The sequence below is a fragment of the Mesoplodon densirostris genome, chromosome X (genome assembly GCF_025265405.1).
Source record: "Mesoplodon densirostris isolate mMesDen1 chromosome X, mMesDen1 primary haplotype, whole genome shotgun sequence".
Lineage (NCBI taxonomy): Eukaryota > Metazoa > Chordata > Mammalia > Artiodactyla > Ziphiidae > Mesoplodon > Mesoplodon densirostris.
This window is the reverse complement of record NC_082681.1, coordinates 124,205,454-124,232,981: the sequence shown is the minus strand read 5'-3', so window position 1 is coordinate 124,232,981 and position 27,528 is coordinate 124,205,454. Positions and strand designations below refer to the sequence as shown.

General features: G+C 43.4%; 1 protein-coding gene across 4 annotated transcripts in view; it reads left to right on the top strand.

The window, feature by feature from the left end:
- Positions 1-27,009, top strand: part of TXLNG (taxilin gamma) — a 50,380-nt gene extending 23,371 nt beyond the window's left edge. Inside the window, exons 3-12 of one of the 4 annotated variants that reach the window (XM_060087719.1) lie at positions 2,629-2,720; positions 8,614-8,784; positions 10,333-10,527; positions 12,670-12,789; positions 14,697-14,771; positions 20,612-20,704; positions 22,444-22,539; positions 23,538-23,642; positions 23,948-23,986; positions 25,423-27,009. In XM_060087719.1, the coding sequence (XP_059943702.1) occupies positions 2,629-2,720; positions 8,614-8,784; positions 10,333-10,527; positions 12,670-12,789; positions 14,697-14,771; positions 20,612-20,704; positions 22,444-22,539; positions 23,538-23,642; positions 23,948-23,986; positions 25,423-25,425 (989 nt within the window). In that variant the 3' untranslated portion in view covers positions 25,426-27,009. Of the gene's footprint in view, positions 1-2,628; positions 2,721-8,613; positions 8,785-10,332; positions 10,528-12,669; positions 12,790-14,696; positions 14,772-20,611; positions 20,705-22,443; positions 22,540-23,537 lie in introns of all 4 variants that reach the window. The other 3 variants (XM_060087718.1, XM_060087717.1, XM_060087716.1) reach the window with 3 other exon arrangements.
- Positions 27,010-27,528: the final 519 nt, after the last annotated feature.

Here is a 27,528-nt window from a genome sequence, read left to right as displayed (position 1 = left end):
TGACACATCTGTTGTCTTCAGTGGGGCAGGCAGCCTGTCTGCTGCAGTGACGTGCCGGGCACCCGAGACAGCAGAGCAGGAGGTTACTTCTCTCTCAGTAGTCAAGAATGGGCTTTCGTGGGCTTCCCTGGTGGCGCAGTGGTTGAGAGTCCGCCTGCCGATGCAGGGGACACGGGTTCGTGCCCCGGTCCGGGAGGATCCCACATGCCGCGGAGCGGCTGGGCCCGTGAGCCATGGCCGCTGGGCCTGCGCGTCCGGAGCCTGTGCTCCGCAACGGGAGAGGCCACAACGGTGAGAGGCCCGCGTACCACAAAAAAAAAGAATGGGCTTTCGTGAAAAAAATATGGGGCCAATTTGACAGGAGTAGTCCCCACCCCCAGCTTCACCACAAGGCTTGCAGGATCTTAGTTCCCTGACCAGGGGTTGAACCCGCGCCCTTGGCAGTGAAAGCGCGGAGTCCTAACTACTGGACCACCAGGGAAATCCCAGACAGAAGTAGTATTTGACTTGCTTTGTTTGCATCTTTAATGTAGTTTGACCAAAATTTACTGTGAAAACTGTATATTTATTTGATCATTTTATTTTAAACCTAGTCACAAAACTTTAGAGACGATATAACGTTAGGTGAAGTTCAAGAAGTGGGTTAAGACTGGTTTTCAAGGGTATGTTTTCTTTCTTCTGCTGTGTTTGAGATTCAGGACAAAGAATGCGGTATGGTAAATCTCATTAGGAAATCTGAATTCCCCTTTTATTTTAAGCTTACTGGTTGCCCCTAAGTTTTTTATACTTATTCTACCTGAGATTAACAGTGTTTAAATTTGTTTGGTTTTCTATATGCTGAGTTGGAATGATCCTTCGTATTATACCCATTTTCTGTTAACTTGGCAAACTTAAAATTATTTTTCATATTTCTATAAATTTTTAATTCCTTACGAACAAGACAAATTTCTTCAATATTAGCAGCCCCAGTTAAATGTGTAAAAGCAGAAGGAGTCTTAAAAAGTTACACATAATGTTACCATGCGACCCTGTAGTTCTACATCTAGTTATATTCCCAAGAGGGTTGAAAACGTGTCCACACAAAAACTTGTCCAGGAGTGCTTGAGGCGGCATTATTCATGATAGCTGAAAAGTCCAAACAGCACAGTTACCCATCAGCTGATGAGTGGATAAACAAAATGTGGTCTGTCTGTAAATGGAATATTATTAAGTGGTAGAAAGGAATGAAGTCTTGATACATTGTGGGTGAACCTTTAAACTATTATGCTAAGTGAAAGAAACCAGACACAAAAGACCACAAATTACATGATTCCACTTAATATGAAATGTCTAGAATTGGCAAATCCATGGAAACAGGAAGTAGAGTAGTGGCTGCCAAGGACCTGGAGCAGGGAGCCTGGGGAGCTCATGGGCATGGGGTTTCTGAAATTAGACAGTGGTGATAGTTGTACGACTTAGTGATTATACTCAACTGTACACTTTAAAAGGGTGAATTTTATGGTACATGAGTTGTATCTCAGAAAATAACAGGTAGAGTGTGAGGTTAAAAATCTTCATAAAAGTTGCAATTCTAATCATATTCAATAATCATATTTTGTCATCTCTTTTAAAATTCTTATTGGTCTTGGGCCAAACGAGAGAGGATTTGTTGCTAAAATTTTCTGTGGATGGAAAAGGATTCTGTTTTGAAGTTAGCCTGCTTGTTTTCCTCATAGCAATCTGTACACCGTATACCAAAGTCAAAGTCATTTTCACTTTTTTTTTTTTTCCCCCGCCATGCTGCACAGCATGCGGGATCTTAGTTCCCCAACCAGGGATGGAACCCGTACCCCCTGCAGTGGAAGCACAGAGTCTTAACCACTGGACCGCCAGGGAATTGCCATCACATATGTATTTTTAATGAAATACCCTTCATGAAGAGTGAACGTTTAAAAAAATAAAAATGGTACCTACCACCCAGCTGAAGAAATAAAACTTATCACTTATTTTAAAACACCATTTGTTCCATCCTGTCTCGGTCACCTGCTTCTCACTGCCAGAGTCCTTAAAATACTGTTCAGCTCTTTTTCCCAAGGGAAGTGCCATCTTGACATCCTTCTTCTTTTTTTTTTTTTTTACACTAAATTTGGTTAACACACTGAATATGCTTACTAACTCATCAGAAGTTATTTAAATTGCTCAAAGGAAAAGATCTGTGTCACCAATGATAATGAGCGTCTTAGGCGGAGAGTACCACCCGAAATTGCCTTTGAACTTGCTTCTATATTCATACTTGGTTAGGAGGAAGCATATAAAAATATTCTGCCCTTTGTAACTTGCCCTTTGTCTTAACCTGGATATCAGTGGTTAAGCAAGGGAATTTTTAAGCCTTCAGCAAGAGTTCTTTTCACAAATAGCTCGCAGTGTTAGTGAGTGAAGAAATTTGGGGTGGAGATGGGGAGGAAGGGGTGCCTGCTGATCCAGATTTTAAAAATAGCTTTCTTAATTTAGCTAGCAAATCTCTTATTTCTAGTTAATAGGCATAAATTATTTTACCCTGGATGTCAGAACATAGGAAGTGTTATTTAGAATTTACAGGTTGATCTCATTCTTCTTCTGGGACTTATTTCTTATCTTGTTAATCATCAGGAAAAGAAGTCTTATTATTGATGCAAGCCCTAAACACCCTTTCAACTCCAGAAGAAAAGCTGGCAGCTCTCTGTAAGAAATATGCCGATCTTGTGAGTATTAAATCAAGGGAGTGAGGTCCATATAAAGTATAGCAAAATGTGTATGTGCTTGATAAGCTTTTTAATATATGATGTAGCTTTTGATGTAGCTTTAAATGTAAAATTATACTTTACTCCAGAATTGAATAGGAGAATCTGACTTCTTGGGGCTTTTTGTTGCTTGTATGACTTCATTTTGTAAGGTGTTACATATATAGAGCATTATAATGCTAAAGATAGAGCATAGATTTTCTAAAACTCAGTCTTGTGTTGTGGTGCTTTAAATGCCAGTCAGTTGGAGTGTAGTGGTTCCTGTAGTTAACTTTTCCCAAGGGAATTGTAGAGATAAAGGCTCTAACCATTGTGACTGAAATTGTGAGTTAGGTGAAATAGTCTACTAAAGCAATACTGTGTCTCAGGAAATATTTATTTAGTATCTACTATGTGCCAGGCATTCCTTTTTCCATCTTCCAAAGAAATTAACCTCATTTGTTCTGTGCCTGAGTTATTTCAAGTAGCATTAATTCTCTTTGTCAAATTATGAAAGCGGTCTCAATCTGGAAACACCGCTGTCCTCTTTTAAGTTGAAGAATGGGGAAGCCATTGAACCCTTTGAAATAAGGGTTGTGGGAAGCTTTTAGAATGAATGGTTCTAATATGCTAAATTAATGTCTTTTGTGAAATACTTAGGTGAATTATCATGGGCAATGTTTACACATTTTCATCTGTTGTTAAAGCAGTTATTCCATGTCGTAAACGCTACTTTTTGTCAGTGACCAGCTTTGAAAATGAATTATTACTCAATTACAGTTATATTTTCCTTCAGTTTACAAAGGGGTCCATGAATACCCCCACTTAGCTGGCGTTCAGCAGTCTGGCACCTTCTGTTCAGAGCAGCAGGAAACCCCGTGCATCAACGAAAATGGCCTAGAACAGTCACAAATGCAAAGATGGCAGAAAACACAACAAGGTCAGATAGTTGGCTTCAGGAAAGGAACAATTCCATTGGCTGTGGAAGACAGTCCCTATTGGTTCCATCCACATGAAGAGAACCATCCACATGAGAAGTGGTAGAAAAAGAAGACAAAAACAAAAAAGGGAAAAGAAAAAAAAATGGAGAAAAGAGTAAAAGAAGAAAAAGCAATGTAGCAGGTTAGCTACTTGACCCAGTGTTGTTGGGACAACAGCAGACAGTCACACGTGGATTAGGAGAAGAAGGGACAGATAGTGGCCTAGAGCAGTCCTTCTTAGACTCACACAGATGCTGGGACTTTTGTTGTTCAAAGGCACGTTGTGATTCACTGGGTCTGGGGCCTGAGAGTCTGCATTTTAACAAGTTCCCAGGTGAGGTTGATGATGATACTTTTAGCCCTTGGATCACACTTTTTAAGCAGCAAGGGTCTAGGGTGTTTTGTTTGTGGCGTTTGTTTTGTGTGTCGGGGGGGAGCGGGAGGGTATGGTTAATTCTTTTAAAGCACCAGTAATCATCGCTACATTCATTTTAGGTTGTGACACGTTGAAGACTTGCTTAGTGAGCAACCTCTCTTTGATTTAGATTTGTGCTGAGCATATGAAGGACGAAATGTGTACTGTTTTCAGAAAATGTTATAAAGCTTTGTTTCTTTTTTTTTTTTTTTTTTTTTTTTTTGCGGTACGCGGGCCTCTCACTGTTGTGGCCTCTCCCGGTGCGGAGCACAGGCTCCGGACGCGCAGGCTCAGCGGCCATGGCTCACAGGCCCAGCCGCTCTGCGGCATGTGGGATCTTCCCAGACCGGGGCACGAACCCGTGTCCCCTGCATTGGCAGGCGGACTCTCAACCACTGCGCCACCAGGGAAGCCCCAAAGCTTTGTTTCTTGAAACAACACTCATTTCTTTTAAAAGGTAGAGCATATAGGTTATATAGCAGTGAGACTATCAAGGGAGTAGGCTTTTCCCGAGGGTTATTCCGAAAACTTCCCTTTTGTCATCACTGTCCTTTGTCCTTTTGGTGACAGCATCGTCTGACATCACTGGTGCTTGTGGCTCAGACAGGTAGGAAAGTCCTGTAGAGCAGCTGGAGGGGTGCCTGCGCTGTGATGGGGATTGTCCTCTGGGTAGATCTTGTGGCTGCCACGTTCACCAGATAACATGGGTTTATGAAATTGTCACATTTCACTTGCTAAGTGTGGATCCCATTAGGCCTTTAACATCGTCCTTAAGTACGTAGTGGTGCTGTTCTTTCCCATTCCTTAGTTTGTGTAGATTATTATAGTGTAATAATAAATCTTGATTATCTGGTTGGGTAGGTGTATCTTCTCTTCATCAGAAGTATCTTGGCTGTTCTTAACTCTTCACTCTCTATAAAATTTTGGATTCAACTTATTAGTTCCATGGGAAGAAAGCACCCCTTGGGGATTTTGAGGAGCATTTTATGGAATCTATAGTTGCATTTAGGGGAGAATTTTACCATCCTTAAGAAATTAACGGAGCTTAAAAAGTGGATATCCTTAATGGGGGAAAAATGAATTTAGATCCTTGAACACCATATACAGTGATTAAGGACTTAAATGAAAATTTTAGGCATCATTTAGGTTTATTTAAATATATTAATAGGTGAATATTTTTCCAAACTTGGATTAAGAGAAGGATTTCTTATGATACAAAAAGCACTACCAGAGAAAAGATTTCAGAAATTGGCTATATTGAAATTAAGACTTTCTATTCATCAAACGACATTTTAAAAGAAAGTGAGAAGACACATTACAAACTGGGGAGAACATATTTCCAACAAATAATAACCAGTAGAAGATTCAATGTGAGGAATATCTAAGGAACACCTACAAATGAATACAAAAAGGACAATTAACCCAATGGAAAACTGGGCAAGAGACGTGTAAGAGGCATTTCATAGAAGTGGAGAAACATCAAGATTCGAAGATATCTTAACATAAAGGTATATAAACATACAAGGGATGTTCGATCTTATGAATAATCAGGGAAATGCAAATCAAGACCATAGCAACATGCTATTTTATGTCCAGTGTTAAGTGGCATAAATGAAGAATTGAGATCGTATTAAGTTTTGGGGAAGTGCATCTACATGATTTATTATAAATTGCTGGTGTGAGAGTAAATGTGCCGGCCACTCTGGAAAACAGTGTGCCATTGTCATGTGCAACAGAACATTTAGAAATCACTTCCCCACAACCCCAGTTCTAGGTTTGCACTCAGGATAAATTCTTGCATGGTGTATACCAGGAAGCTCATGTGTGAGAATATGCGAATTGATGTGAGTACCTGGAAACAACTCAATTGCCTATTGACAAGAGACTGGGTCAACAAGGTGTGTTGTGTGCTGCATATTTTTATTTTATTTTATAAAATATTTATTGGCTGCGCCAAGTCTTAGTTGTGGCCTGCGGGATCTTTCGTTGAGGCACGTGGGATCTCTAGTTGCGGCACACAGGCTCATTTTAGTTGTGGCATGCAGGCTTAGTTGCCCTGCGGCATGTGGGATCTTAGTTCCCCGACCAGGGATCGAACCTGCGTCGCCTGCATTGGAAGGCAGATTCTTTTTTTTTTTTTTTTTTTCTTTTTGCGGTATGTGGGCCTCTCACTGTTGTGGCCTCTCCCGTTGCGGAGCACAGGCTCCGGATGCGCAGGCCCAGCGGCCATGGCTCACGGGCCCAGCCGCTCCGCGGCATGTGGGATCCTCCCGGACCGGGGCACGAACCCGTATCCCCTGCATCGGCAGGCGGACTCCCAACCACTGCGCCACCAGGGAGGCCCGGAAGGCAGATTCTTAACCACTGGACCACCAGGGAAGTCCCTGCATAGTTTTTACTTTTTTTTTTTTTTTTTTTGCGGTACGCGGGCCTCTCACTGTTGTGGCCTCTCCCGTTGCGGAGCACAGGCTCCGGATGCGCAGCTCAGCAGCCATGGCTCACGGGCCCAGCCGCTCCGCGGCATGTGGGATCTTCCCGGACCGGGGCACGAACCCATGTCCCCTGCATCAGCAGGCGGACTCTCAACCACTGCGCCACCAGGGAAGCCCCTTGAGTAGTTTTTAAAATGAAATAGCATACAACCTGAGAGCCAAAGCCAGCAAGGCCTGTTTTTGTACTGACCACAAGCTAAGAATGGTTTTACTTAAGTGTTGTTTAAAAGACAGTGACGACACAACCGACATGTTGTGGCCTGCAAAGCCTAAAATATTTCCTTTCTGGCCATTTACAAAGTTTGCTGGTCCCTGTTCTGTAGCTACATGCAAACAATCTGAATGAGTCCTAGCAGTGTAGTCTTCAGCTGTGCTGTCCAGAATGGTAGCCACTAGTCACATGTGGCCATTTAATCTTGAATTCATTTATTTTAATTTTTAAAGATTTATTTATTATTTACTTATTCATTTTTGGCTCCGTTGGGTCTTAGCACGCGGGATCTTCGTTGCGGCATGTGGGCTGTTTTGTTGCAGCACGCGGGCTCTTCGTTGTAGTGTGCAGGCTTATCTCTAGTTGTGGTATACGGGTTTTCTCTTCTTCAGTTGTGGTGTGCAGGTTCTAGGGCGCGAGGGCTCTGTAGTTGTGGCACGTGGGCTCTGCAGTTTGCAGTACATGGGCTCTGGCTGAGGCATGCGAGCTCAGTAGTTGTGTCGTGAGGGCTTAGTTGCCCTGCATCATGTGGGATCTTAGTTCCCTGATCAGGGATCGAACCCAAGTCCCCTACACTGTAAGGCAGATTCCTTACCACTGGACCACCAGGGAAGCCCCTTGAGTTCATTTAAATTAAAGAAAAATTTAAATTTTGGTTTCTCAGTTGCAGTAGCCACAATAAAGTCAGAACAACTAAAATCAAAACGATTTCTTGGGCTTCCCTGGTGGCACAGTGGTTGAGGGTCTGCCTGCCGATGCAGGGGACATGGGTTCGTGCCCCGGTCCGGGAGGATCCCACATGCCGCGGAGCGGCTGCGCCTGTGAGCCATGGCCGCTGAGCCTGCGCGTCCGGAGCCTGTGCTCCACAGCGGGAGAGGCCACAGCAGTGAGAGGCCCACGTACCGCAAAAAAAACCAAAAAACAAACAAAAAAACAATTTCTTCTAGGACCACACACGGATGACATAAAATACGGAGGAGAGCAAAGGAATAGTGACCCCAGGATTCAGGGTTGTGGTTACCTTGAATCCAGGGAGGGCAGGGGGAGTTCCAGCCCTCGGTGGAGTTACTGATAGTGTGTGCAGATCCTGCAGCCCATGGTCCTGAGTAAGCTTACTTTACGAGAGTATTTTACAAAAACAAAATTATTTTCTGGGGCGAATTAACGTAAAGGTGTTTTTAATAGCTATTAGCATCTCACCTGTAAGGATGTGGGGTATGTTTTGAGAGGCCACAAGGTGTCGCTCTTGCTCTTGAAATAGTGACTCAGCATCCTTTCCTTCTCCAGTTAACAGGTCAGTAAGGCTGCCATCTTATCTGTTAGTGTTGGTGTAACCTTGAAACAGACGCATTTGCTCCAAACCTACAGCTGCAGTGCTCCCCCTCTCACTTGCAAAGAACTGAGTGCTGCTTATTGAGTTTTAATTTGGAGGATCGTTTCAATAAAGTAGCTTGAGTGTGTTTTTCAAGAAAGTAACTTTATGGTGTTGATTCCTAAAAAGTTGTCCAAAACGTCATTTTTTTTTGTTTTTAATAAATAAATAAAGAGATTAAGAATGTTTTTTTTCCTACCCTAAATCATTTGCTTACTCTCCTACCATAATGGGAAAAGAGAAGGTTGGCAGGGCAGCATGGCATGAAACAGTTTAAATAAAATATTACACTACAATACTGTGGGTTTTTGGAAATGTATTCCTTAGTTCTTATTGTAATTCTTCCAGCCATAACTCAAAGGTTCTCGCTGTATTTCCTAAATGTAAAGTGCTTATTACTTTTAGCTGGAGGAGAGCAGGAATGTTCAGAAGCAAATGAAGATGCTGCAGAAGAAGCAAGCCCAGATCGTGAAAGAGAAAGTTCATTTGCAGAGTGAACACAGCAAGGCTATCTTGGCAAGAAGCAAACTCGAGTCTCTTTGCAGGGAACTTCAGCGTCACAATAAGACGTTAAAGGTGAGTTGGTTCCTTTTTTTTATATATTTTTTAAAATTTATTTTTAGCTGTTCTGAGTCTTCATTGCTGTGCACGGGCTTTCTCTAGTTGCGGTGAGCAGGGGTACTCTTTGTTGCAGTGCACGGGCTTCTCTTGTTGTGGAGCACGGGCTCTAGGCGCGCGGGCTTCAGTAGTTGTGGCGCACGGGCTTAATTGCTCCGTGGCATGTGGGATCTTCCTGGACCAGGGCTCGAACACTCTCCCCTGCATTGGCAGGTGGATTCTTAACCACTGCAGCACCAGGGAAATCTGGTTCCTTTTTCTGTTTTTCAGGAGGGACTGGCTTAGCTTGATTTATAGTCACTGTGTACCTATTTGAACTAAATCCTTGTCTCTCCTTGGAGACAGGGATGCCACCGTTCTATTTTGCTTGGCCTTGTGCTTCTTAACGCACCTCATACTTGCTCGTGGGGAATCTAGATGAGATTGATGTTCAGACCACAGCTTTCCCACTAGGCGCCATGGCTTAGGAAGCTCAGATTTGCAGTTTCCTGGTGAGCACTGAGGTCGTTCATTAGCATGTGTGAAAAGTGGATGTGAAATGAGAAGCCGAGTGGGGGCAGACTTGAGGGAAGGGAAAGGCCCCCTGAGCTCCTCAAGGGCTGTTCGTTGGTTACATCACCGGCCACCCTTGTCCATTCCAGTTCCCCATTGCCAAGTACTTTTAAAAGAGCGCATATTCCTCGGCTGATTAAAAGACAAAGCAGCGGGTACCCAAAAGTTAGTTGGTACCCACAGAGGAAGAAGGGCAGAAGGCAGAGCCGCAGGGGTGGGCCTGTCCTCACATGCGGTTGTGGTTTGATTTTGACTGAGCCGGATTGCTTGTGAGACTCCTCCACCATGGCTGGCACCCAAGGCCCTAGAACACAGGAGCCCTTGGGAAATGGATCTTTACCTGATGTGGGAGCCGTTAGGTTTTCTTTGCTTTTGAATCCTTGGATTTTGGTGTTCATGAAACTGAGTTGTATTTTTTCCCCATAGCAAGTCCACACTTTGATTGGACTGGTAACGCTTTAGACACTAGACACGTAAAGGTCTCTTAGCACTTGGATCTGAGCAAGAGTTGGGACTAAGCTTTTAAGATGCAGATTCCTTTTGTCCCTTGCCATCTAGGGAGTAGGTGTGACCCAGAAAGTAAGGGGCAGGAACGGATCTCCCTCTCCAGGTTGATTTCAGATGCTGCCCTGCAAGAGTAGCCAGGGGGAGGGTATTTGGGAAGCCCGTGTGGAGGGGGCTGGCTGCCTGGAGACACTCCTTCCTTGTCTCTCAGCGTGGCCACAGAGCGCTTACTGTAGAGCAGGGCAGGTGGCGCCTCTGATTATCTACCTAGGAGAAGCTGTTTGCTTTCAAACGAGAGCCTTCCGGTCCTAAATAAAGGGAAGGAATTCTAGTTCAGAAGCACCACTTCAGGGCAGCAAGCAGTGAACTCACATGGCAGTAGTGTCTTTTGTGGGCGTCTGTGCCATCTATAGGCCTGTACGATTAACAGAAATTGTTTTGGATAATAAGGAAGAAAATATGCAGCAGGCACGAGAGGAGGAAGAAAGACGGAAAGAGGCCACTGCGCACTTCCAAATCACTTTGAATGAAATCCAGGCACAGCTGGAGCAACACGACATACACAACGCCAAGCTCCGCCAGGAGAACGTGGAGCTGGGCGAAAAGCTGAAGAAGCTCATCGAGCAGTACGCCCTGAGGGAGGAGGTAGGGCGACTGGGGTGTCCCCTCCCTGCGAACCAAAAGCGTTCACTGAAACCCTTCCTGGCCCCAGGGCGCTTTAGAACCTCGGTGTATGCGTGGTGCAAGTCTGGCCTTCCCTCGCAGGATTCGTGGGGACCATACTCATGGCCCAGAAGTCAGTGGATTTGGGTGCGTGAGGCAGTTTCTTGGAGACAGTGTTAAGCACTACTCATCCTCCGTGTGATGCTGGAAGGTTGTAATTTTAGCGTAGACTTTCCCCTTGTCTAGACTAAAGTGAGTAAGTACTTGGCCCCAAAATATACAGTATTTTAGACGTCTGTGATAATCTGTATGGTCTACACTATCATTCCGTTATGCCTGTGTTTCAGATATTTCTTTTTAGTGGAGGTTTTATAGTATTTGGGAGAAAAAAACGAACCTATTTCTAAACCCTTATACACCCAGTTGAAGTAAAAAGTTTACTGGAAGGGTCTGTGGCACCTCATCTTGGTCACTGGCCTCCAACTAAGAGTTCTACAAGCTAGTTGGGAAGTCTGGGCGTGGTGTCTAGATTAAATGCAAATAGGCAATCATGTGCTTTTTTAAAGTTCCTCCCTTTTAGAGGTCAAATGGGCAGGAACAAAGGGTTAGGTTCTTTAAATGACACATCCCCTGCCTTTTAAGTTAGTAAAATGTTCTCTTATGTGTGTTGTATCCCTTATAGAGATAGATTAAAATAGCTGATTAAAAAAAAAAGATTGTGGCATCTCTGTGGGTTATTTTATCCAGTTTTCAAGGCAAACTTTAGATTATATTAATTAAGAGTTTTCCATATAGCCCTTGAAAAACTGTTAGTTTTTTTTAAAGATATTCTTTTTATCACTCTCGATGCTTTTTGCTTACCTTTTTTTTTCCTTATTATTATGGAAAATTATAAACGAAGAAAAGTAGAGACTGTATCACCTGGCTTTAGCAAATGAAACCACAGTTTCAACTATATTCCCATCACTTTCCCCTGGGTTATTTTCAAGCAAATCCAAGGTATCAGTCCATTCATATATATTTGAGGGTGTACCTCAGAAAGACTAAAGATTCGTTTTTAGGTGTGACCACAATACCGTTTTCATACCTAAAAAATTAGCAGTAATTATTTAATATTAAAATCTAGTCATCATTTAAATTTTTCTGATTTTCTCCCCGTTTTTCTTAAAAAAAGGAAAAACCTATTTGAATCATCCAGATAAAGCCCATCTGTTTCACTGGTTGGTATGTGTCAAGTCTCTAACATAAAGATTTCCTTTTCTCTCTTTTTTTATTCTTACAGTGTGTTTATTGAAGAAACTTTTTTTGTCCTAGAGAATAAATTTTCTATTAGATTATAAAGCCCTCACTTTTCTTAAAATTATTGTTTTATTGTTTAATATGACAGTCTGCCACATTACAGATGTAGAAAATTTGAAAGCTATGTATGTTGAAATCACGTTACCTGTGAGCCTTATTCAGTTTGAGTATTATTGAATGTTCTTTCCTTGGTCAGGGAGGGATGTTCTGATGACTTTATTGTACATAAATAACCACTTAATAATTTCACTTGGAAATCATATTGACCTTTTACCAAATTTATCTGATAAGTGCCAGGCACCAAGCACCTTACATAGTATAGCCATTGCGTTGGCCTTTACAGTTCTGCAGTGTGGGTATTGCTATCCCCCACAGGTGAGGGGACTGAGATTCAGCATGGGGGAGAATTCGACTGGGGCCATTCCTCCCATCACAGCATGCTGCCTCCAACTGAGAGATTTGGGAAAATTTAATGGGGAGAAAAAAATATCCAGGAATTATGTGTATGATATATTATGGGCTTAACAGTTTGATCTCCTTAGCCGTCTTTTTCTTGATACAATTTGAGCTTCATTTTCACCTTAGGGCAAAAATAGAAGGTACGAGGCCGGCTGCTGAGGTGCTGATGGGCCATCTCTGGAGGGAGGGATACCGACACAGGCTTCCGCCAGCACTGCACGCAGACAGGCACCTTGCTGGTATTAGCCCTGGTGGTGTTAGCAGGAAAAGCAGCCTCGGGAGTGAGGTCTTGTAATCTGTGTCGTGTTGCCTCGTCATTGTCCCTTTTCTCATTAAGTGACAGAAGAAATTTTACTTTCCCCGTAGCACATTGATAAAGTATTCAAACATAAGGAACTGCAGCAACAGCTTGTGGATGCCAAACTGCAGCAGACAACACAGCTGATAAAAGAAGCTGATGAGAAACATCAAAGAGAGAGAGAGTTTGTAAGTTTGCAATTTCTTAAAAAAAGAAATGATTGCCAAAATTGTAACCAAAGCCATTTAAAACATTTAAACTTATTCTACATTTAAATTAGCACTGGGTTGTGCTAATTGTTTTTTTGCTCTAGATTGTGAAGGGCATGTGTGTGTTAGAAAACATTAGCCTTTTCGTTCTATTTAACTTTATATACAGAAGATACACTGGAGAGATTAGACCAAGTTAGTGCACAGACCTGCACTGATTAGACTTTTCTGTGCTTAGAATATTTATTTCACTTTTTAGATAATGGCCACCAAGTTTAAGAATTATAGCATTATTTAGGACATTAAATTTGGGGATTCGATTTAATAGCAAGCTTACCAAACATGGATGTCCTTCATACTGTTACAGTTTATTTCAAACAAGTAACTTGAAACTAGGGAAACTATTTGTTTACTCTGGTATAATTTTCTGAAAAATTTTAACAGAATTCTCTACATCCTAATCACTCAGCATTATTCTCAGAATGTGTGCTCAGATTATATGGCCTGTCAATAATTGTGAATACAGTGGAATGTCATTGGGTATGTATATTTAACACATGCAAATTTAACTTTAACCCCAAAAAAAAAGTCAGAAGTGGTTATGATAATGAGGACTGTCCCATCCAGATTTCACTCAAGTAACCTAGGCCCTGAGGCGAGCCAGGTATGAAGACTCGGATCCTGAATGGCCCTCATGATGTGAACATGTCACTCTGAGTGCGAGTCTAGGGTTAAGAGAGAGACATTTTTCACACAGCGTGGTCGTTCCATGTGAACTGACAGCGCTGTCCCATGCATAACTGGAGAGACAGTTGTCATTTCCCAAGTTAGGATAGAAATATGATGCACATATTTAAATAAATACATACGATACGTATATTTCTGGTTGGTTTTAAGGACTTTTCAAAACCTACTGGACTAAGTGTGACATTTTACCTCAGGGACTGAATTTCACAGCTGCCTACTATGCAGTTTCACTACATAATTTTCTTAAACTCAAGTATATAAATTAAAGCTCCCATCCCATCACCACCCCCCACCCCCCACCCCCAGCTTAAAAAAAAATGTGATCAGAAACCAGGTTCCTGATTTCATTGTTCTGCTCCATACAATGCCTCATCTTACCTCTCGTGGAGCAGACGGGCTTTCTAATTTCTTTTCTTTTTTGGCCACGCTGCACAGCATGCGGGATCTTAGTTCCCTGACCAGGGATCGAACCTGTGTCCCCTGCAGTGGAAGCACAGAGTCTTAACCACTGGACCGCCAGGGACGTCCCTGAGGGGCTTTCTAAATAACCCAGATAATGTTGAGATTCTCAGCCATGTTTTCTGCTCAATACTAGACTTCTAATTATTTTCATCTAAAAGACAACAGTTCGGGCCTCCCTGGTGGCGCAGTGGTTAAGAGTCCGCCTGCCGATGCAGGGGATATGGGTTCGTGCCCCGGTCTGGGAGGATCCCATATGCCGCGGAGCGGCTGGGCCCGTGAGCCATGGCCGCTGGGCCTGCGCGTCCGGAGCCTGTGCTCCACAACGGGAGAGACCACAACAGTGAGAGGCCCGCATACCGCAAAAAAAAAAAAAAATAAAATAAAAATAAAAATAAAAGACAACAGTTCAACCCTGAGTTTTGTAAACCTATTATTAGGCCTCCTGAGTACTTCTTCTAAGCAATAAAAGAGTATTCCTACATTCCTAAGTGTTAACAATGGAACAGATCAAAGATACAGGTAATTAGCAATTGATGTGACAGAATGTTTCATTCATATACTTGTGGTTCTTGCTAAAATGATGAGTGGAAGGATTAAGCCTAACATCTGGTCGTTGGACCTTGTAGTCATATTTGTAATGACTATTAGTATTTTGCCAGAATGTTTCTGTCTTCTAGTTATTAAAAGAAGCAACGGAATCAAGACACAAATATGAACAAATGAAACAACAAGAAGTACAACTAAAACAGCAGGTAACTTGACAGCAGGGGTAGTAGAATTTGTAAGAAAAAAATCTATGGTTAATTTGATACATACCTTGAATCTCCTCTGAGATGATTTTGCTTGTTCCCAGCAGACCTGAGAGTAGATCACACATCCCTTTTGGAGTTTTCCTCTTCGTTTAGGGTGACCACCTCATCCTGATTTGCCTAGGACTTTCCTGGTTTTAGCACTCGGTCCCAGGAGCCAGGCAGATGGGACAGTTTGTCCCGCTATCTGCAGGTCCTCCTTCCAGTATCCCACGTATTTCCTCCCTTTCTCTGTCTGTTCCCATGTGTGTCAGCTAATTTCCTACTAAAAAAAAACTGATAAATCTTCAGATTTTAGTTCTTTTTTGTGAGGTTGAACCATATGAAATTGCTGATACTTATTTGACCTACAAAATGGCATTTTCATATAGTGTAACCTAAAATCTTTAGAATTTTGTGCTATGAGCCTGTAACCTATTTTTAAAAACTGCCTATTGATCATGCATTTCCACTCCCAGGTAGAGTATGGAGGTGGTGGCCACCTTAATGGGGGCCCCCGACTTTCCTTCCTCCCTCCCTCCCTTCCTTCCCCTGTACAATATTGTTCACTATAGTCACCATGCTGTACATGAGATCCCTGGAACTTATTCATCTTCTGATTGAAAGTTTGTACCCTTTGACCAACATCTTCCCCTTTCTCCCCGCCCTCCAACTCTGGCAACCACCATTCTACTCTGTTTCTTTGAGTTTGGCTTTTTTAGATCCTACAGGTAAGTGATATCATACAGTATTTAGTATTTGTCTTTCTGTGTCTCACTTATTTCACTTAGCATAATGTCCTCAAAGCCTATCCACGTTGTCACAATTTGTAAGATTTTCTTCTTTCTTATGGCTGAATAATATTCCATTGTGTATATACACCACATTTTCTTTATCCAGTTATATGTTGATGGACACTTAGGTTTCTTCCATATCTTGGCTATTGTGAATAATGCTGCAATGAACATGGGAGTGCTGATATCTCTTTGAGATCCTGTTTTCATTTCTTTTGGATATATACCCAGAAGTGGAATTTCTGAATCATATGGTGGTTCTATTTTTAATTTTTTGAGGAGCCTTTATACTGTTTTCCATAGTAGGCTGCAGCAATTTACAATTCCACTGACAGTGCACAAGGGTTCCCTTTTTTCCACATCATCACCAGCATTTGTTAACAGGTGTGAGGTGATATCTTACTGTGGTTTTGATTTGTATTTCCCTGATGACTAGTGATGCTGAGCACCTTTTCATGTACTTGTTGGCCATTTGTATGTCTTTGGAGAAATGTCTATTCAAGCTGGTTTTTAAATTAAAATTTAAAATTTTTTAAAACATTTTTTTAAATTTATTTTTTGCTATTGAGTTGTATGAGTTCCTTATATATTTTGGATATTAACCCTTTATCAGATATATATGGTTTGCAGATATTTTCTCCCGTTCCATAGATTGCCTTTTCATTTTGTTGATTGTTTTTTGTGCAGAAACTTTTTAGTTTGATGTAGTCCCCACGTGTTGATTTTTGCTTTTGTTGCTTGTGCTTTTGTTGTCATATCCAAAAATTCATTGCCAAGACCACTGTCAAGGAGCTTTTTAACCTGTGTTTTCTTCTAGGAGTTTTACAGTTTCATATCTCCTGTTTAAGTCCTTAACCTATTTCAAGTTAATTTTTGTAACTGGTACAAGGTAGCAGTCCAGTTTCATTCCTCTGCATATGGTTATCCAGTTTTCCCAACACCTTTTATTGAAGATAGTTTCCTTTCCCCATTGCGTATTCTTGGCTCCCTTGTTAAATATTATTGACCATATTTGTGTGGGTTTATTTTTGTTTTGTTTAAAATTTATTTATTTTTGGCTGTGTTGGGTCTTCGTTGCTGTGTGCGGGCTTTCTCTAGTTGCGGTGAGCAGGGGCTACTCTTCATTGTGGTGCACAGGCCTTTCGTTGGCGGTGGCTTCTCTTGTTGCAGAGCATGGGCTCTAGGCGCGTGGGCTTCAGTAGTTGTGGCACATGGGCTCAGTAGTTGTGGCGCACGGGCTTAGTTGCTCCACAGCATGTGGGATCTTCCTGGACCAGGGCTCAAACCCATGTCCCCTGCATTGGCAGGCGGATTCTTAAGCACTGCACCACCAGGGAAGTCCCTATATGGGTTTTTTGGGGGGGCTCTCAGTTCTGACCCGTTGGTCTATGTCTCTGCTTTTATGCCCATAGTATATTGTTTTGGTTACTATAGCTTTGTAATAAAGCTTGATATCGGGGAGTGTAATACCTCCAGCTTTGTTTTCTCAAGATTGCTTTGGCTATTTTGTTTTGTTTGTTTTTTGTGGTTCCATACAGATTCTAGGATTATTCTATTTCTATGGCAAATGCCATTGGAATTTTGATAGGGCTTTGACTAGTATGGACATTTTTAACAATATTGACTCTTCTGATCCATGAACACAGGGTACCTTTCCACTTATTTTTGTCTTCTTCAGTTTCTTTCATCGTCTTACAGTTTTCAGTGTATAGATTTTTCATTTCCTTAGTTAAATGTATTCCTAAGTATTTTTTTAATACTATAGAAAATAGGATTATTTTATTTATTTCTGTTTATTCCTTTTTCAGATATTTTGTTGTTAGTGTATAGAAACATAACTGATTTCTGTATGTTGATTTTGTATCCCGAAACCTTACTGAATTTATTCTACCGGTTTTTTTGTGGGGTCTTCAGGATTTTCTATATATAAGATCATGTCATCAGCAAACAGACAGTTTTGCTTATTCCTTTCTGATTTGGATGCTGTTTATTTCTTGTTTAATTGCTCAGGCTAGGAATTTCACTATTATCTTGAATAGAAGTGGTGAGAGTGGGCATCCTGTCTTGTTCCTGATCTTGGAGGGAAAGCTTTCAGCCTGTAACTGACTCTTGAGTATGATGTTAGCTGTGGCTCTCATATATGGCCTTTATTATATTAAGTAAGTTCTTTCCTTGTACCCAGTTTGTTGAGCGTTTCTTTGTTTTGTTTTATTGTGTTTTGTTTCGTTTTGGATGCACTATGCAGCTTGTGGGATCTTAGTTCCCTGACCAGGGATTGAACCCGTGCCCTTGGCAGTGAAAGCGCAGATTCCTAACCACTGGACCACCAGGGAATTCCCTGTTAAGCATTTTTATCATGAATGTATGTTGAATTGTACCAAATGCATTTTCTGCATCTATTAGATCATACAATTTTTGTCTTTCATTCTATTGTATTAACGTGGTGTGTCGCATTTATTGATTTGCCTATGTTGAACCATCCTTGTAGTTTTCTTATCTGGCCTGTACTGTCTTATCTGACTTTGGTATCAGGGTAATGCTGGCCTTGTAGAATGAGTTCAGGAGTATTCCCTTCTCTGTACTTTTTGGGAAGAGTTGGATAAGAATTGGTATTTGTTCTTCTTTCAGTGTTTGGTAGAATTCACCCCTGAAGCTGTCTAGGCCTAGGCTTTTCTTCGTTGCCTCCCTGCTTTTCAGTCCAGACCCCTTAGGTTTGTTCTAATGCAGTCTTTCTCTGTGGTGCCTTGTGTGGAGTAAGGGTAGCAGATGCCTCCCCACTCAAAGAAGGGGAAAAGGAAGGACTTCCCATGTCTTCACAGACAGGTGAAATTAGGCATTTGTACCTACAATTCACCCTTTCTCAGAAAAGTAGATTACATTTTGATGAAAAATGTATTATTCATTTTGAAAGTTTATTATGCAACAAGTTTTTTAAATGTAAGGACTCTAAATTAGTTCTAAAATGCAGACTGGCCTGAGTCTTTATGAGCACATTTTTTGAGTGGTTTGTCTTTGGGCACGTTTTACAGTGTGGTGACACTCATTTCCTATAAAGCTAGCCTAACTTAGGAGTGACAATTGAAGGAGTCTTTTGAGCTTTCCATCATAAGTTATTGTGGTAGAATACTTCTAGGAAACTTTGAACCCCTTACTAGCCCTATAAATTCAGTTGTCCATATAAATGGAGAAGAGAATCAATGTGGAAAAGGTATAAAAAGTCTATAGATGGCTTTGGAAGATGGACTTTAACGCAGGGCCCCAGAGGGCTCTTCTGCCGAGTTCACAGGCAGCTCCAGTTCTGTTGTACTGTTAGCAGTGCGGCTTCTCTTGTCTGTGATCTGTGTCGCCCTGAGTCATGTTATCTGATCATTAGTTTGTTTCCTCTGCTGCCGCCTCTTCCTATTCCTGCTCCCTAAATGTGCTGTTCTTCCCAAGAGTCCGTCTCATTCTCTGCTCTTGCCCGCCATGTCCGTTTCCAGGCTTTGTGGATGATCTTAGTCTCATTGGTGTGTTTTGACCAATTTTGTAATCTAGGCCCGTAAGTCCAAGATGGTAGTTGCCACTTACTCATTACCCAGAGGGGGCCAGCGTTGAACTCTGACGGGACAGTCCACCTGGATGTTCTGTCTTTGATAAAAACAGACCATGCTACGACCGCCGTAACTTCTGATCTCCCTCAAGGGACACAACTGCTCCACCAGTGTGCCCGAGCCTCGCCGCTGTTCCGACCCCAGGCCAGCGGCCCTGGCGGCTCTGTCACCATGTGCCCCTCTACGGACTGCTCTGCTTGGAAATCCTCTGCGCTATTCTCTTCCCCCTGAAATTTCTGTTCGTCCTGGCCCTCAGCCTCCCCCTCCTGGGGGCGTGCTTTGGCTGTCTCATCGTCACTTCGCCTGGCCTGTTGCCATGGGGAGCGTTGCTTTTGGTCCGCGTCTCCTTCCCACACAGCAGAGCTGGCCTCCTGTCTTTCCACCGGCTGCTCCGCTCCCTCCCAGGCATCTCCCCTCTCGCCCTGGTCTTGGCTTCTCTTTATGCTCCGCACACAGCACTGCTGAAGGTGGAAAGGCATCGCTGACGCTGTTTCTTGGCCTCTGGTGATCTTTTCTTCTCCGCTTTCTTTATATGTGCTGTGTGATCTTGAGCAAAGCACTTTATTCCTCCAGGCCTGTTTCCTCATCCTGAAATAATGCAGTTACATTAGGTGGGCTCTCAGGGTTCCCGCCTTGTCTGAAATAAAATAATTCAGCCTGCCCTTGAGACCTAGCTTGGGCCTCGGCCACAAGGAGCTTCCCTAACTATTCTATTCTGACCCCTACTGTGCCTCCCCCGACCCCGGCTTCTGGGGGAGTGGGGGAGAAGAAGGTGATTCTGTGTTCTAAATTCTGCCTGCCTTATCGGTTAGTGCCTTATTTTCCCAGCTAGAATAAAAATTCCTTAAGGGTGGGAGTTAAAAGAAAAATCGGTGTTTCTACCTCTTTCAGCTTTTTCTCTTAACCATACTCCCACTGAAATCTTTCTCCCCTAACCACACCAGTCCTTTGGCTTCTGTTTCATTTTCCTGCCTACATTAAGAAAAGAGATATCCCTGATTTCAAGCTAGGAACTGTGCAGGTGGTATTCTAAAAGAATGATCTTTTTCCAAGGACAATTTTTCAAATATAAGGAGAGGAGGTAGTTCATAAAGGATTAATTGTATGGAATTTATAGCTGTTCCACGTACTTCAGTTTTTATTATAATTGGCGGAATGGAGCTAATAAATATTTGTACATTTTAAACAGTTTCATCTAAAGATGGTGAGGTTAACATAACTTCCTAAGTTTCACTGCATTTCAGTGGGTTCTTAGAACTGCAGCCATTGATGTCTGGGGTCGAGGATTGGGTTTGCATTTGTTCTTATTTCTGTCGCTTATAACAGGTAACGTTTAACCATATTATGTTCTTTTTGAAAGTGTTTGGGATTTTAAATCATTTACCTAGAACTCTGAATTTTTTATACTTGTTTTCTGTAGCTTTCTCTTTATATGGATAAGTTTGAAGAATTCCAGACTACCATGGCAAAAAGTAATGAACTGTTTACAACCTTCCGGCAGGAAATGGAAAAGGTATTTGCCTATTTTTAGTCGAGTATTGCCTAAAAGGGAATTTATATAAGAAGCTATTTTAAGCATGATTGCTACTTGGATGAGTTCATGTTTTTACTGTACTGTCTTCATTTCATCTCTTCTGATCCTCCAGTGGCATCATGTTTAGTCACTTTGCCCTCAGTAGTACCCCATGTAGCTAGTGATCTCTAGGCCCTCACAGTTGTCTTTATTAAAGTTAACTCCTCTATTAAATACAATTTGTTGTTAGCAGTAAAGCGGTGTCTTTTTTATTTGCTTCAGGTGATACCTCCCAGCCCCACCCCACACCCCTTTCACAAAGCTTGATGCCCTTGGAGATCAAATTATTTGAAGACAACCAAGCCCAGAACAGTAACTACATATTTTGGTTGGTCGATACAGATCGGTGTTTCTACCTTTTTAGCTTTTTTTTTTCTTCTTCTTCTTCTTTGTTTATGCTCCCACTGAATTCTTTCTCCCTCAAGCAAACCAATTTTTTGGCGTCTGGTTTTTTTTCCTGCCTGTGATAAGGAAGGCGGTATTCTCGATATTAAACTAAGAACCAGTATACGCGCACGTATCCACACGTTCATCCTTACGCCGGGGGCTTTTAGGGATGGGCGGCAGGGGAGGCCGTGGCGCTGTGTGACCACGGGTGAGTTGTTACCCTTTCTGTGCCTTCCTTGTTACAAATAACAAAAACGCCTGACCTTCATAGGGTAGAGTATTTCAGGGAGCGTTTGGCTGTGGGAAGTGCTCCGGTGAATTCCTTCAGGTATCGGGAGCCCTCGGTGGGGACCCGGAGACGGCCTCCGGAGGTGCCCCTGGGCCGGGGAGCGGGCGCCCACGGCACATAGGACCCGAGAACCGGCCTCGTAGGCGCTGGAACGAAATCTTCTGAACTTATGAAAAGTGGGTTCTGGCAGCGTCGGTTAAGAACGTTCCCCCGATTTTTGGACCCGTTTTATTTTTAGCAGAATCTGAAGTGGAACGGTCATGTGAGTCTTGAGGATAAGGGAAGCTGAGGGTTAACGACTTTCCCCTGGTCCCTGGTCCCTCACCTGCCCTCCGCTGCTGCTGCTTCCCAGACGGCTGCAGCCTCGGAGGTCGGGGCAGAGCGCCAGCTCTCCATCCTGGGGAGGAGGGGGAAACCTGGATCCTTCCAGAACTCATGTGAAGTAGTTAATGCACAGAAAATTCAGGAACAGAGATGTTTTTTTGGTATGACTTGGGAAGGAGGGCTGGCCTCGGCCTGAAGCGAGCGCTCAGAGCGTGCCAGCGGGCAGCTTCCTCTAGGTGTTGCTGCCTCTGAAACTGAGGAGATGAGATGCGGGTTTCTCATCGTATGAACCCCCGCTTTGGTCCTGCCACCGCCATCCGGGGAGCTTGTGACATGAGCTGTGCCCTGGGCACCGTGATGGGGGCGGGGAAGGACCGCTCAGACGGTCAGGGGGTGGGGCGGGCTGTAGAGATAAGGGAACCTTGATTTTTTTTTTTTTTTTTTTTTGCGGTACGCGGGCCTCTCACTGTTGTGGCCTCTCCCGTTGCGGAGCACAGGCTCCGGACGCGCAGCTCAGCGGCCATGGCTCACGGGCCCAGCCGCTCCGCGGCATGTGGGATCCTCCCGGACCAGGGCACGAACCCGTGTCCCCTGCATCGGCAGGTGGACTCTCAACCACTGCGCCACCAGGGAAGCCCGGGAACCTTGAATTTAAATTTGCAATTGTGTCGATTCGCAGATGACAAAGAAAATTAAAAAACTGGAAAAAGAAACGATAATATGGCGGACCAAATGGGAAAACAATAACAAAGCACTTCTGCAAATGGCTGAAGAGGTGAGGTGGTTTCCCGCGGCCTCATGACGTTCAGGTAGCCGACAGGGCAGGGGGACGTGCCTTGTGACGCTGCCGTCCTAGCCGAGGGCTCTGGCCAGAGCTGCTGAGTGGGATCTGTCCCAGCAGGAGTCGCAGCTAGAGCCCCGGGTGACGTGGGCTTTCCTACCGCTCAGCCGGCGTTTGATTGACTGGGTCTGGGGCTGAGGGTTGGGAAATCTGCCTTCCGACCAGGCGCCCACCTGGCCAGCACAGGCCACTGACTTGGGTGCCTCTCTCTCCACCTCGACTTTTTTTTTTTTGCGATATGCGGGCCTCTCACTGTTGCGGCCTCTCCTGCTGCGGAGCACAGGCTCCGGACGCGCAGGCTCAGCGGCCATGGCTCACGGGCCCAGCCGCTCCGCGGCATGTGGGATCCTCCCGGACCGGGGCACGAACGCACGTCCCCTGCATCGGCAGGCGGACTCTCAACCACTGCGCCACCAGGGAAGCCCCTCGACTTACTCTTTCCGAAAAGGTAGCATAGTACTTTTTGCGAGTCTTACGAAGCTGAGATGTACTGTTTGCAAACACTAAATATCACATCTTAAATCCTGTTCTCGTCTGAGGATTGGTAAAAACGAGAGAAATCTAGGTGGAAATAAGATGAGTGGTCCTCTTTTGTAAGCAGGCCCTTCATTTTTTATCTGCTAGTCTTTAGTGGTGAGTATCTTCAATTTCCTTAGTAATTCATCAATACAAAATGCTTTTAAAAGTGGGCTTTGGTTCTTTTTAAGAAACATGACAGGGAATTTCATTTTTGTCACCCCAGAACCACGTTAATTGGTGTCTGTGGCTATGTGTGCAGAAGGCAGGTGGCGGGACGTTGGGAGGTGTTGAAGAAACTGAACATGTCCAAGAGGTGACCCAAGAAGCGGCTCAAAAGACTTAAATTTGCTGTATCCCGTAACCTAATTCGTATTCAGTTGGGTTACATAAATCCTGCTTTTTCCTCTTTGCAGAAAACTGTGCGAGATAAAGAGTACAAGGCCTTTCACATAAAACTGGAACGGCTGGAGAAGCTGTGCAGGGCCCTGCAGACGGAGAGGAACGAGCTCAGTGAGAAGGTGGAGGTGCTGAAGGAGCAGGTCTCGGGGAGGGCGGCGGGCGGGGGCCCAGCGCCGCCCCGGGCCCAGCCCTGTGCTGCCCCGGCTTCTGCCGAGGAGCCCAGCGCCGCCTGGCAAAGCACTGCCCGTGTCAGCCCGGAGGCCGAGTCCCTGGGTGCTGGGCCCAGCATCGAGTCAGTTGACTGAGATCAAGTATGATCACTGTATCGAGAGCTCTATTTTGTGTATAACTTTCTCTGTTAGTAGTAACTTGGTTTTGTGGTGAAAATTTTCTTACTTTTTCTACCATATCTGTATTTTCTTAGAACTACTGGACTTATGTGGTACAGGAGGCTGCTTGGCAGGTTTGAATAGTTTTACTCTCTACATTTTCCTCAGCTGTGTTGCACATCTGCCTCTTTCCCCTTCATCGGAATGCATGTGCTCATTGCCTTTCTCCCTCTCCCCTGCTGCTTGCACAGAATTGTCCGAATTAAAATGTCACTCACCAGGGCTGACCATTACAAGGGAACTTTGTTCTGATAACGGTTCCCCACCCCCACACCCCGCCCTGCCCCGCGGCTTGTGGGATCATCATTCCCTGATGAGGGATTGAACCCAGGCCCCAGCATTGAGAGCACCGAGTCCTAACCACTGGACTGCCAGGGAAGTCCCTGATAATGGTTCCTGATGTGAAAACAATACTCGTTTAAACATCCTGCCCCCCCAATTAATATTACTCAAAGGAAAATATCAAGATGATTAGATATTTGTCTTAATAGCCCATTTTAAATGCCAAGTAAAAAAACTCTAGGCTTGGGTCAGAAACAAGCATAGCATATTTGATTCAAATTAGCTTTTTGATATTATATCACTTGACAAATTGAGATGGCTACAAACCTAGACTTGTACATAAAGGTGTAACTTTTAAACAAAGTAGAATATACAGGCAAATCATTGGAGAGACAGGGCTAATGTTTATGTGATTAAAAAGAGTCCCACCGTGGCTTCCCTGGTGGCGCAGTGGTTGAGAGTCCGCCTGCCGATGCAGGGCACGCGGGTTCGTGCCCCGGTCCGGGAAGATCCCACATGCTGCGGAGCGGCTGGGCCCGTGAGCCATGGCCGCTGAGCCTGTGCGTCCGGAGCCTGTGCTCCTCCGCAGGAGGAGAGGCCGCAACACTGAGAGGCCCGCGTAGCGCCGGGAAAAAAAAAAAAAAAAATCAGGACAACAAATATCTATGTCCCTGAATTCGAGGGAGGCATTTCCAGTAGAAAGTGCGGTTCTCCTTTAAAAAGAAAAAAAAAACAGTCCCACCGCTCTGTTTTCAGGACAGAAGCAGTATCTGAATTTGGACCACCTGGATGCCCGCTGTGTGGGGAGCCTGGTGGTTTGTTTGCTTCTCACTCGGGATTTGGGTACACATCCTCCACTTCCCACGGAGAGCTGCCACTGACAGTCTTTCGCCAGTCAGTGTAGGACGAGGAGGGTAAAATCATGTGTAGCTTTCCTTAAGCGGAAGTCCCTCCACTACCTTCTGGCTGCTTGAAAGTTGGTGTCCAACTGTTCCGACAGTCCAAACAGCATTGTTCTCCAGGGTTTTTTAAAGGGAATTTTAATTATGATCATGCTAACTAAATGAAACTGATTCCATTTCTAAAACAAAGACTGGAACCAGCATTTTTGACTTTGAGGAAACTTGGCAGAGTTAAATAGCCAGGATCTATTTATTACTTATGCTTTCATTCTGTTTCTGCCCCTTTTCTTAGTGGTTTTTTGGGTTGTTGTTTTTTTTTTTTTTAGTAAAAACCAGTATTATCAAGGTGTCTACACTTGGAATGGGGGGCTTTGAAAATGCAGCACATCACTTTTGGATTTGCTGTAAGTTCCTTTGTTCTTCACAATGTCACATGTGGTCGAGTTTATACACATCATTAACCAGGCTGCACTGATGAGAGTTTTGACTTTGTCCCTGGTATAATTTGCATTGAAATACTTTATGAAATAAAAAGGCTCTATTAGAACTGGTGTTAGCACATTCCACTGAGCAAAACTATCAAACTGACACTTCTTATATTGCTTACTGGACCGAATAAACTCTCTTCTGTCCAGTTAAAAGGGTTTTTCTCTTTGTTAATGTTTTATTTGTCCTGTCACGTTCACGGTCTAAACTGGGTTGAAGAATTGAAAACTGTCCAATAGATAGGCAACAGCGCCTGGAGTGGTGGATTATATCTAAGCTTCCACCATCAGTCATGTTAATCAAAGGGCCAGACAGTGAAGGAAAAGAAACCCACAAAGTTGGTTATCTAATTACTGTCAAAATGAGTCGGAAGCAAAAACAAACACATCCTCCTCCAACAGCCTTTTATAGATATCCCCTTCGGTTACTAAATGAAATATTGGACTCATTTCCCTGAGAGGAAATGGAGGTATACATCAGAAATACACTCTACTGTAAAATTAGTACTAATGGTCCCATTTCACAAGCGCTCTGCTGGATGTACAGCTCTTACTGTCTTAAGCCATTTGTGTAGCCCGCCACGTTTCTTTGTGGTGCTTGTCCTGTGTGGAAGATTGTAACGGACCTGTTGCATATTTTCAAGGGCTTTATAAAGCGACGTGATTTACAGTACTTGGCCTGCTGCTTTTGGCTTACTGTGTATTTTTAGCTAGATGCTCTCATGGTGTTTAAAGGACATGGATTCTCTCTGGGGTGCATTTGGTATCCTTTCAGAATCTCTCCTCCCATTACCCTGTGAATAAATACAAACGGGACCCTCTGAGAAGGACATGCTCCTAAAGCAATCACCTCGCCAGCCCAGTGTTGTGGCTTTGTAGCACACCCTGTTTCTACCACATTCTAGAACACTGTAATGCTACTAAGGCTGGCCCAGGAAAGATTGAAATGTCAAATTTGCTTCAACTGCATTTGCTGCACCATCATGGAATCTTGATGTATATTATTTATAGTGGCAGGAGACTCCAAGGAGTAGAGAAAACTTTGGGTCTTGGATAATGGACCATTTCATCCTCAGACTTGTAGGAGTACATTTCTTGGTCTTGAGACCAGTATTTTTTAGTTGTTATGTATGCAACTGCCTTTATTACACCTGGTTATCAATTCAATTCTCAGGTGTTGCAGAAAAATCTACCTCTTTCAGACTGTAGATGGAAATAACTGTGAAAAAATGATGCAGATATCTTCTAGTTTGTGCTAAACACACTGCTTTATTTTTACAGCCCACGTCTTTCATGAGGATATGAATTGTTAAGAGGCAGTCTTGTTTTGCTTTTCAAAGACATTTTGTAGAGATTTTTCACTAATGTGAATCTGATTTTATCTACTCAATTCTGTATAGATTAAGTAAATATGTATGATAAATTTAACAGCTTCTGTGTATTCTTTTGTTGTCCATGTGACCTTAATGCCTATCAAGTGCAAAGACAGTTGTAGATACTGTTCCTTGCGCCTTAAAAAAGTGTTTCATTATTGTATGATTCAAGAAAGAAGGGATGGGGCACCAGCCACTCAGATTGGGTGACAGAAGACGAGTTTTATGTAGCTAGACCCTTTTCTTAACCTCTAAAATAGAGAATTAGGAAAACTCTACAGTGTAGTTGCTGTCCGAGCTTTAAAAATCTACAAGGACTGGATTTCTTCAGTTTGGGCGCTCTTAGCACATTCCAAGGTGTACCTATCTCAACAGCAGGAGAGTAGGTATGTACACAGGGGCACAGAGGAAAGACCTTATTTGATGGTGAGCAAAAAGTATTTAAGCACGTATAGTCAAATATAAGAAGGAGTTGGCAAACTTTTCCATCGCGTACCTTGGAAAGAAATTCAGGAAGTTCTCAGCATGCATATACCATGACAGCCTCCTCATAAAAAAGGGACATACACAGATA